The sequence below is a fragment of the Hemicordylus capensis genome, chromosome 1 (assembly GCF_027244095.1).
Source record: "Hemicordylus capensis ecotype Gifberg chromosome 1, rHemCap1.1.pri, whole genome shotgun sequence".
NCBI classification, from domain to species: Eukaryota; Metazoa; Chordata; class Lepidosauria; order Squamata; family Cordylidae; genus Hemicordylus; species Hemicordylus capensis.
In genome coordinates this window covers 435,586,764-435,598,797 of record NC_069657.1, presented here as the reverse complement: position 1 = coordinate 435,598,797, position 12,034 = coordinate 435,586,764, and the positions used below count along the sequence as shown (strand labels likewise).

The 12,034-nt window shown below is 42.4% G+C and overlaps 1 protein-coding gene across 5 annotated transcripts in view; it reads right to left on the bottom strand.

Annotated features, from left to right (window-relative positions):
• Positions 1-12,034, bottom strand: part of ATL2 (atlastin GTPase 2) — a 49,314-nt gene that overhangs the window by 14,433 nt on the left and 22,847 nt on the right. For 4 of the 5 annotated variants that reach the window (XM_053243386.1, XM_053243415.1, XM_053243403.1 and 1 more), the window contains exons 2-5: positions 9,992-10,251; positions 7,109-7,243; positions 2,494-2,598; positions 808-858 (exon numbers count right to left, since the gene is read on the bottom strand). In XM_053243386.1, coding sequence (XP_053099361.1) covers positions 808-858; positions 2,494-2,598; positions 7,109-7,243; positions 9,992-10,251 — 551 coding nt within the window. Of the gene's footprint in view, positions 1-807; positions 859-2,493; positions 2,599-4,080; positions 4,206-7,108; positions 7,244-9,991; positions 10,252-12,034 lie in introns of those variants that run through there. The other variant, XM_053243424.1, reaches the window with a different exon arrangement.

Sequence of the window (12,034 nt, the reverse complement as noted above, 5' to 3'; positions counted from 1 at the left end):
GTTCTGCCAGAGAGGATTTTTAGGCAGCACGTAGCAGCCCTTGAACCCAGGAGGACTCTTAGGTGACACACTGAATGTGGGACTTGTTGGCAGGATGACGACAAGTAAGAAGAGCCCCCTCACTCACCGTTTCCCCGCCATGCCGCACCCCCACTCACTTTCCTCCCCCTCATCACCTCCACCACCTCCTCCTCCCACCCCACCTCTAGCTCCAAGTCCAACTGCAGATCTTGTCAGAAGACTTGGGGGGGACGGAACTTTGGACTCTCGTGAGACTTCCAATGAGATCTGCAGAGTCCAGACAGAGCTGAAGGTAGGAGGAGGAGGAGAAGGAGAGGGCGATGGCAGGATCTTCTTGGGCAGCTGAGCTGATAGGTGATGGCAGGGAAAAGGAGCAGGAGCAGCAGCATGGTGAGACTGCGCAGCCGTTACAAATAGCTGAGCGGCAGGCTGGAATTTTATGTGCCGGCCCACAGCTGTGCAGCTTAGAGGGAACACAGAATCCAAGACCAATTTTTCTGAAGTGAACCAGTTGGAAGACTGGCAGCTCAACCCAGTGTTAATGACCAAGATCCAAAGCACCAGGCAGCATTCTGTGCTCACCAGGGAACTTTGCATCTTTCTTCCATTAAGCAGCAGCCCTCTGCATCTCCCAAAGCTGTACCCCTTTTGGTGAGAGGGGCTGCCGATACAAGGAATCACCACCTACCCACCATGTTTGAATCTTGACTAGCATTGCCTGCTAGCTAGTCAGAGTTCTGTCAGATTTTTTAGTAGAGAATGGTTGTATCTTCTGGATATATTTACCTGCAAATGCTGAAGATCATCTTCTTGGATGTTCTGTGATAAGTTGTATACCTGCAACAAATGTTTAAAGTAATATTTCTGCAATAGATTTTCTACGTAGGGATTCTAAAGTGAACCTACATCCCAAGTGTACCTGGTTGGCTGCTGTATGAGACAGGATGATGAACTAGATGGGACCTGGCCTGATGCAGCAGGGCTGTTCTTAAAATACAGATTGCTACGTATCTTCACAGTTCATGATGGTAACAGGGTTCTGATGGTTGAATTCATAATTGGAACCACAGCGTTTTGATTCCTTATCAGGAACATGTATTAGCCTGGATTTTTTTTAATTGTTAAATTTATATCCCGCCTTTCATTAAGAAAATCCCAAGGTGGCTCAAGGTAGAATTTAAGCCAGTCTTCATTAACTGTTTACTCACTTCTGTTTGGCAATAAACTTGGCTGGGGATCCTAATCTATGGTTACTAGTCCCGACTTCTGTGGGCTCAGCGGTCCCCTCCAGTCAGCTCACCTGAAAAAGCAGGACACCTTCCTACTCCTCCCCGACCAGGTAAAACCAAATACTGTTGGAATGGAAGGATGGACCATAGTGGCTTTCATGACCAGCCCTGGACTCTGAACAGGGGCCAGAAGCAGTGTTCTAACAGGGATTCCCATCTGTTGTTGACTACAATTCCCATAATCCCCAAGCAAAAGTTGTTGCAGCTGGGGATTCTGGGAGTTGGGAGTCAACAACATCTGTGAATCCCTGTTAGAGGGGAACACTGGACAGAAGCAACAGAGGTGAGTCCTCAGCCAGCTGTAGCATCTGTTGCTTTGGCATCATCCCCAGTGGAACAAGCCATCACTACAGCAGCAAATGTGGAAGCAGACTTCTATCAGTAGCAATAATTGCTACAGCAACTGCCTCGGGAAACCTCTTGCTGGGTGTATCGTGACTGGAGGGCTAAACCCTTTTCATGCCCAGGAGGGGCAAGAGGTCTCTTCCAACACTTGGTTGGGCTCTGGAGGCACTCCAAGTGCCTCTGAAGCACAGAATGATGGCACAAGATCCAACCCCCACATGAAGTAGCAAAGTTGACAGCAAGCCCCAAAAAGCCCCAAGCACACCAAAGTCGATCAACCTTTGGCAAAACATCCCACATTTGTTTGTGCATCATGCATCCCATTGAAAAATGCAATGTTAACAGACATCCCAAAGTATATCCAAGTTCTGTCACAATTCATCATGTGATGCTATATGCAATTGGATTGGGGCAAGATTATTCATGAATGAATTTAAGGATCTCATTGTTTATTTTATTTTTATACTGCACGATATGTAAATCTCTAGGTGGTGTACTAATCAAAAACCACCAATTAAAATACATCACACAATAAAAATATAACACAAGTTATTTAAATTAATTCTAATTAAAGGCTTGCGAGAAAAGGAAAGTTGATTTAAGCCTAGCTACATGGAAAGCTTTAAAGCCCCTAACACACTTCAGATGGGGAATGAACAAACACGAGGAAACAGGGATGAAGGTTCAAAATTGTAGTTATTACAAGTGCAACAGGCAGTTAAATAGTTTGCCTACGATACAAACATTTTTGCCTATTCAATTTACAATTTAAACATGTGCTTTGTAGTCACAGTCAGTGTTTAAAAGGCTACCATCTCTTAAAGGTAGCTAACCTTACCTGGACTGAACTCGTCATGGTGCTCAGAGCAAATACAGTCGCACAGTCTTTGATAGTTGATTGGCTATCAAAGGCACCTTGGGTATCCATTAGTAATACAGCAACCTGAGGATTGTTAAAGAAACTAGCTTAGTAAATACCAGCAATGTTTTCACCTCCAGACTGAAAATATAATTCTAGCCAATTCTGATGTCAGCGTTTCTTTTGAATCAAGTTTTTCTGAAGGACATGTGCCCAGATCTTCCTTTTTAGGCAGCTCCTGAAGAACCTGAGAACTGACCAAGTAATCCAACCACCCTTCATTACATTGCAAGCTCTGTCCCAATCCAGTTAAACAAGCGTTGTCTACTGTTGCCTGCAATGCAGACAGCACAGCTCACAAAGTTGTACGTTTATGCAGTCAACATACACCACTGAATGTTTCTGAAGATAAGCTACATGTGCTACCGAGTAAGTAGCAGCACTACTGTTATAAGGCATGTGAATAAGAGATATGGGTGCAGATATTGGAGTTCAGCCAGCCAGTTATTTCAGACATCCAACCCATTTGATACCCTGGTATTACAGGATGAAGGAAACCTGTAAGCTTTTCCCATAAAATTCAACAAGCAAGCCTGGAAATTATATCATGATCTATTTTTCTAAGAAAGAATGCTCACACAGCTCTGGTAGCAACTATACTGTATGAATATAGACAGGTTATGTACCTCCATCTTAACCATTTTGCTAACACATGACACACTTTGAAAGCCATAACCCTCCCTCTCATTGCTTCATTTTAGAATTTCTTTGAATTTGACAGTTTTAGCTTAAACCTCTAGGTTTCAGGCTAGATTACATCCATGCTAACAAGTAATTTGTTAAATTTTTATACCACCTAATCCAGATGGCTCTAGGTGGTTCATATGAGCACCATAAAAAATAATCCATTAGCACAATTAAAAGTTAACACTATTTAAAATTATTTAAAATCATAAAAGGCCAGTCTAAACAAGTCTGTCTTTAGGTCACTTTTAAAGGCTGCTAATGATCTTAATCCTCGAGAATCTATAGGGAGCACATCTGGTGGCGGCCAGAGACAGACCTCTCTCAGTGACTTTAACCTGTGGTGGAGATCATGCTAAAGGCAACGCTCTCCTAGGTAACTCAGTCCTAAGTCATTTAGAGCTTTAAAGGCAGTTAGCAGCACTGCCTTTTGCCAAGAAACATGGGGCAATACACATTGAGAAAGACAGGTTTAGAACTTCAGTTTCTATGCCCATAGACCTTATTTACATTGCTGGATATTCTGGCAGAGCCCTGGAGACCTTACTGCTCCTTGACAACAATATTATACTACTTTCAAAGTGTTGTGTGAAGTTTAGAGGAACATTTCATTTTTGCTCTTCTCTATGAAAAGTTTGCATCCACTTAACTCAGTGATAAGTATACAATACTTTCATTATCTTTTTGCAAGGGGCTCACACTCAAATTCTCACAATCCCAAATTTAACCAATACTAGGACAAATGGTTGCAGATTTTCCAGCTACCAAATGACTTCTTACCAGGGGCAGATCTTATCTATGGGCAAAGTGGGCAGCGCTCACCTTAAGTTTTTCAGTCAGCCATGTTGTCTCTGCCTCCATTTTGTGTGCCTACTGCCTCCCTCTGTTGTTCCCTGCTGCTCTTGCCTGCAGCTTGCTGCTGCTTTAAGAGTTGTGAGGTGGGCGACGGTAGCACCAACCTCAAAGAACAAATGAAAAGCCCCAGATCTTTTAAAATATTAATAAGGCAGGAGCCAATAAGCATGCTCACTTTTGTTTTGCATAGTGGGCAGTCCTAGGACTGCCCTATAAACCAATCAGAGAGGGACTAGGCTGACTGGCTCCTCAGGCAGCCAGAGTGCCCAGAGGATGGGGAAGTATTTTTTAGCTACTCAGAAGAATCCATCACTATTTTGCTTAGAGAGCAGGCTGGCTGGCTATTGGAAGTTTTGATCTTTTGCTGGCTTCTTTGTTTGATTCGAGGAGAGGAATGCAACCTTTGCTTTCACTTCCGTCCTCTCTGATCTGATCTGTATGCAAAGCATTATGGCCCAATCCCAAAATGGCATGCCATAAAACACTGGAATGAGCCAAAAACTATAAGACTGGACTAATTAGATTAGAAACTGGCATAAGAAGCCAGAAAGCTTTTTTAGGGCATATGCATGGATTTCCCAAGTCCAAACTGCTTTTCAAATAATTGCAGAAGTGATTTTCCATGTGGCTATAGTGTATGTAAAGAAGGAATGCATTCTTTTGGAAGGAAAATAATTTTTAAAAGCCATTTGCTATATACAGAGCGAACCAGGTTTTTCTCTGGATTGTGGTTAGTGTCTTTAATATGTCCACTGGGGGTTATGGTTCATTGGGCAAGGATCAACACATTTGAACAGGGCTGACCTACTCCTACTACCACTTATATACCACTTTTCAACAAAGTTTCCAAAGCGGTTTACATAGAAAAATAAAGAATATATAAATGAGATGGTTCTCCATCCCCAAAGGGCTGACAATCTAAAAAGGAAACATGAGGTAAACACCAGCAACAGACACTGGAAGGATGCTGTACTGGGGTTGGATAGGGCCAATTGCTCTCCCCCTGCTAAGTATAAGAGAACCACCACTTTGAAAGGTACCTCTTTGCTCAGTTAGCAAGGAAGTGATCTCTATAAAAAACATTTGGGATGGACACTCAGGCTAAGTGGTGGGCACCCAAGATGGGCTGAATGTGGCACCCAGCTGTTCCAGCAGGCATGGAGTAAGGAGAGGGCATCCCAATTCACCTTTGCTTCCCATGGTATCCTCTAAGTCAGGGATCCTCAACGTTGGGCCCTCAGATGTTCTTGGACTTCAACTCCCATAATCCCCAGCCAAAGGCCACTGGGCCTGGGGATTATGGGAGTTGAAGTCCAAGAACATCTGGGGGCCCAACGTTGAGGATCCCTGCTCTAAGTTACAGGAGACGGTTTATAGTTGCAGCAAGCATTACTGAAATCTGTGATTTTTCTATTATTTATGTATGCATTTTTGAATTAGGCAGGGAGAGTTACCCCTGTAACTTCAGAATGCATTTGTTCTCCACTTTTGTAGATGTAGCTCTGCTTTACCTGTGGCTTATATAGGTTTACTTACTTTTACATGTATAACCTGTGTTTCATTTAAGAAGCCCAGAGTGGTGCACATGGTTACATTTATCCTCCCAACAGCCCCATGAGGAAGGTTATGCTAAGAGATAAACAACTGTCCTAGAGTCAACCAGCGAGTTTCATGGCTGAATGGGGATTTGAGCTTTGATTTCCCCTATCTAGTCCAGCATACTAAGGCTCAGAGTTCTTTGTTGTTAGTAGTACAGGCAAAGCTCATTATACACGGAACTGCTATTTGCAGTTTCACATATCCACAGGTGTCAAATAGACAATTGACCTCCCTAACTGTGGATGAGAAAGGGTTAAAACCCACATATCTGCAGTTCCTAGGAGGCCAGAAATGACCAGAGGAGGTCATTTCCAACCACCATTTTGTGGCTCATTTCATTATTATTATTTTTTTTAAAGGGGGGGAATCCATGACTCTTTGGGACCATTTGGGAGGCATATGGGGAGCATTGCTGGATGCCAGTAGATTCATGGAGCATGGTAGGGCTCTTTATTTGGCCTGTTTTTGCATTTGGGGGCTGATTTGGGGGTGTTTTTTAAAAAGTCTGGGAACCTAACCTCTGCGTTCCCATAGTCTCAATGCCTCATTATCCACAGATAATGACATCTACCTGTATTCATTTTTGAAATAATCAGGCAGAGAGAGCTGCCCTGGTGACTTCAGAATGTATTTACTCTCCACAGAAGTAGCCTTTTGTAGCTAGTCTAGTTTGTGGCTTGTACATTTCTTTTCTTGTGTGTACGCTCTTGTGTTTTGATCCTGCCATGTTAGATACAAATCTACACACTAGTGTAGCCGTTAAACACTATAAAGCAACTGATGTTTTCCATATTTCCCTATCTCTGCTAATGAGTGTGTGTGTTGGTTTTGATCCCACTCGTTAGCTACAAATCTATACTTTGCAAATTATTGCCAAGGCACCTGCCTAGTCCTGACTTCACCTCCATAGCTGCCCACAATTGGCTCCACCTCTCACTACCTGTGGCTCCACCCATCACCTGCCCTGTCTAGCACCTTCCCTGCACTAATAACCACCAGATGCCACTGCTTTTTACCAATACTTCTCTCCTGACATTATCTACCCTGCACTAGAGTATAAACCTAGAGTAGAATCATAGATCCTATATTTTGAGGTCATGGTAATGCAATACATATATAATGCATCAGATGCATAACTACTAGGTTGTTGAAATATTTCATTACTGGCATAACCACATTTTAGACTTCCTATAGAAGTGTCATCTACTTTCTTGCCATTTTGAAATATTTTAGCTCTACAAGGTATGCTAACACTATTCATAACACACCACAGTTGTAAGCGAAAGACTGAAGACTAGTCATTTAAGAAGAGTTATTAAATACTGAATTAATCACAATAATCCAACATACTCCAAAGATCAGACAGTAAGCTTGTATCCACCATTTAGAACTTTACCTTTGTCCCATCAGGCTTGGGAATTACAAACACTTCACTCCATATCTGAATGCCAGTAGTTTCTCTTTCGCATCCTCCTCTCCATGTAAAACCAGTGAGAGGCTCATAACTGTCCCCTATCCAAGCAGATGATTCCTGTAATAAAAGTTGCAGACTTATCCAGAAAGTTATGGGCATCAAGGAAATTATGCTATTAAAACTGAAAAAACCTAATTTCAACACCAAAATGAAAGTCTGAATTTTGTTAGCTTCCAATACTAGTAAGTTTGAAAGTGGCAGCCCTTAGGACACACATTTTATATTTCTGTCCAGCCTATCTACAAAAACTGCCCAGAGAGACTTAAGAACATCAACCCTTATTTTAGCCAAGATTATATAAGCTTTATAAAGCTAAGCAAGTCAAGTACAATTAAGTTCTCCAAACTAGTTTGCTGAACCCAGTAAAGCTTTCCTAAACAATTGAAACCCTGAAAAGTTGGGCATGTGATCTGTCACTGGAGATAGTTCTCAGTGCTGCTTGCACAGCTACAGAATGTCTCACTGCATGTACTTTGTGAACATATCTGGTGCAAAAAGGATACCTGCACCATAAGCACACCAACCATTACAATAGGAATGTTCTTCCCTGCTCCTCCTAAAATCCATGCAGACAGCATAGCAGGGAGGTGTGTACATGCCTCTCATTCCCTCATCCAGCCCTTTCCATTTTCTATACCATCATGGAAAAGAAAGATCTCAGGATCTTCCATGCACACATATAGCACTTGAAATGTAAACAGATCATACCCATGGCAATTGTCATCCTCAGATGGGGTACATGCTATGTTCAAGTTATGCAAAGCCCAGCCATTTAGGGCTTTATAGAGTGACAGCCCCCAAGAATTAATCCTAGAGCATGCAAGATAATATGGGCAGTTCAAATAAGTATTTAGAGTGGCACAAAAGGAATTACCATATTAAATAATAGCTAGTCCGATTTCAGCCTTGGCTACTTATACAAAGTCCATGCAGTTTTAAGCGTTTGGAATTTCCCGTATCAAAAGCATGCTTCAAGTTGCCAGGTCAAGCATTATTTGATTGGATTAAGGAGCACCTTAGCTTCCTTGTGCTGGTGTTCATATTATTGTCCCAGAAACGTCTTGTGGATTGATACTCTATGGCTTTGTTAACATTAGCCCTGTATGTCAAATTTCTACACTGCCCTCAGCACAAACCCAGGGCAGCTGAAAAACCACTTAGGATATCAGATGTTAACTATATAAAAGTAGACATGCATGTACAAAAAACCTGCTGATAAAAATCTTGTGTCAAGTTGTAGAAACCTTTGAAGTTGGACAGACAAGCCTCCTCTCACAAGGAGTTCCACAATGATTCTCTGTATATGAGGAGCCATACCAGGAAAGTGCAACCTGCTGCAAGCAGAGGTGCAGGTTTCTCACTGATCCTCCTAATATCTCTTCATTAGGCTCAAACAGCATCTCACTCAGTCACTGCAATGCTAGAGATTGACAAATCTAATGGGTATGGCACTTAGAATGTTGTGGGACAACAGCAATCTACTATGAAGTGGGGAACACACAAACATTCACTATTACCAAATCAGACCCTCATTACCATCCACCCTACCTGGCAGTGGTCTTTCAAAAATGCTGTCTGTATGTTCTCAATTCAAGATACTTTAATTGGATCTACGACACTGCAGACGCAAGTGATGTCCCGCTACCACTGAGTTATCCTTGCTCCAGCTGCTTCTCCTTGTACTCAGGATAAGAGAAAGCACCAGCAAGCTGAACAGGCCTTGTTTCAAAGTGTGCATTTGGCAGACTTCACTACTCTGACTTGCAAGGCCTTCCATGAAAGCCTTACCACTACTGTAGCACTGTCCCTTCAGCTGCTAATCACAGACTGTGAGCTGTCTAGTCTAGTGCTCTAAAAACATTAAAATGCTAGCTAATTTTAAAAAGTTGCATCCTTTACAAGCAACCGCATAGCTACCCATAACAAAAATGTTTCTCAGATCTTAATTGTGACCTATAATGAACATTACTATTCCCAGAATCTGCATTAGGATCTTTCTGTAATCGCAGTTTGGATAAGACAATTATTTCTCAGAACATGTTGAACACAGTATTACTCTACTTCAGAGATTAAGCTGATGCAGCAGAAGTTAACTAAAGCAACTTAGAACTTAAGATCAGCCCTGCTGGATCAGGTCCAAGGCTCATTTAGTCCAGCATCCTGTTTCACACAGTGGCCCACTAGGTGCCGCTGGGAAGCCCACAGGCAAGAGCTGAACTTACATAAGTTAACACAGTAATAAGGTCTCTTATAAGAAGTGGCAAACAGTTAGCTTTCATGTTATTTTAAAATTCTACCATTAGGAATGCATACATTAAGAAGCACCAAGATCAATGGGATTTAAGTAAATCTATTCAGAACTGGTAGTAAATAGCCTGATTACCACAATGTTAGTTCAAGAATATGTTAAGCAAATAGGATTTCATTAGTATGCACCCTTTATTGGCCAATAGTGTAGGCTATTTTAACCTTTAATTCCCAGACACTCAAAAGAACCTGCTCATTTTTTCCAGAATGACTTAAATCCTTGTGCATAATCTCAAGTTTCTGCCAGTTTTGAATCAATAAAGGACTACCATTGGGTGCCTTACTTTGGAAAGCCACTTATACTAAACCAATTATGCCTTTTAGTCCCAAAGTCTTGTCATGAAGTTCAAGATTAATCCCTACCTCAGCCTATGATGTCCCTGGAATGAGGAAATCCAGGGTTTAAAAACCCCCACACACATTTTAGTTATTTATAACACTTTTTAGTTTTGCTCAAGCCAGTGTGCTTTTTTCATAACAGTTCTTTAAGCTACTCACCTTGTTGTACATATACCTAAGCATGAAGTCCAAGAGGAAGGATTTGCCTTTACGGAATGCGCCAGCTACAGAAACCACCACTATGTTGAGATCTCTTATGTGTTCTTGAAGCAAGATTCTTTCCAAAGCAGATTCATCCAGTTCAAAGTTATGATCATCTTCATGAGCAAGAACGATTTGTATTGGGGATGGCTTCCCTGGAACCACCTCTTCATCCAAATCCAAAAAGGCATTCTCTTCTGCGTCCACATAGCTTTCACCTAGGAAATATTTTTTAAAGTAAGTATTGGATATATGTTCACGCTATCATGATGATGTGAGAAACACATAACTATAGACAATTAGTTGGTCACTCTAGAATAGTTGCAAATGAAAGCTATACTGTCCAACTAGTTCCTTCCCTACTCCTGCTGAAATACTCTGTGTAGCAACTGGGCTTGCAGACATTTCTGTATTACGCCAAAAAGCCAGTCAAGCTACTTGACACAACAGCCAGTGGCTTGGCCACCAATACCCAGGCCTATGAAATACATTGCTTTCAGATGCCAGAGGCAGGCAGGCAAGCAGGCAAGCAGGCAAGCAGGCAAGCAGGCAAGCAGGCAAGCAGGCAAGCAGGCAAGCAGGGAGTTGCCCAGTAAACCTGACTACAAACAAGGAGAACTCCATCACTATATTTATATCCCACTTCTCCTCCAGGGAGCTCAGTGTAGGTGGGGGAAGAGGAAGGAAGAGGGAAAGACAGCAGGAGAGAACAAACAAATTTTTGTGCCCATCTATGACAGAGTCCAAAGCCAGCCACAACAGCATATGCAACATCTTAAAGTGGACCCTATTAGACAAGAATAGTTGTTCAAGTGCTTATAACTTTCTATAATAGTGTTCTTTATTGCAAAGCCCAGGAGTCAGTGGTGTCTCCCATTAACCCCAAGTGGGGCTCCCTGACCATTTATTAGGTTTGTGCAAAGCTTCAGCCAAAGCCAAAAATCTACACAACTCCCTAGCACTGTACAGAAGTGACTGTACCCAATGCACAGCGTTGCACCTTCCCTAGTGCTGCTGGGACTCCTTTAAGGAAAATGGAGCCCGCGAGCTCCAGTGCCACCTTGAAAGGTGTACATAGGGAATTGTAGCCCTATGGAGAAAGCTCTGGGAAAGACTATACTTCCCCAATAGTCTCTGCACACCTCCTGTGATGGCACTGGGGCTTGAGGGGTCAGTTTCCCATGCATACACCCCAGCACTGGGAAACGTGCAACATCCACAGGAGATCAGCATAGCGGGAAATGGCTCTGGCACTGAATGTTTTTTGCCCAAGTGGCCCCTACATGAAAAATAGTGAAGATCACTGGTCGATAAAAATATGGAATGTTTATAATTTTAATTTACCTTTCCCATTACTGTTACCATCCACTTCATTCATATTCTATATCAGGCCTGCTCAACCTAGCCCCACCCCCAGCTGTTTTTGGACTACAGCTCCCATAATACCCAGCCACAGTGGCTAACAGCCAGGGATTATGGGAGTTGTAGCCAACATCTGCAGGATGGCCAAAGTTGAGCAGCCCTGTTCTATATATTTCCCCCTTTTCATTTTATAATTTGACTGGTAGATGTATTTCCATTAGTGTTCTTAAATTAGTTATATGCCAAGGAATCTATAGCACTCATTTTTAGGGCAAATTTAAACTGAATGACTAGAAAAATAAATAGGCATGCCCTGGGAGGGGGGGGATTTCTCCCACAGAAAGAACTAACTTGGGAACCCTAATCAGAGTTGAATCCCCCTAAAGACTGCATGAGTGACACCAATGCCAAACTCCTAAGAGACATCTTGCATCTAGATATCAGAAAATATGAGCAACAGAATGGAACCCTGTAGGAAGCCAAGGCAACCTCGGGACTCTCCCAGCACCATCTTCTGAAACCAACCATGAAGGAAGCCACTAATAGAACCTCTGAATCTTATTCCCACAAGGTTTTCTAGAAGATCATGTCATCCTCTGGACCATCTATTAAGAATGGGGATCAGAGGTCCCCATAAGG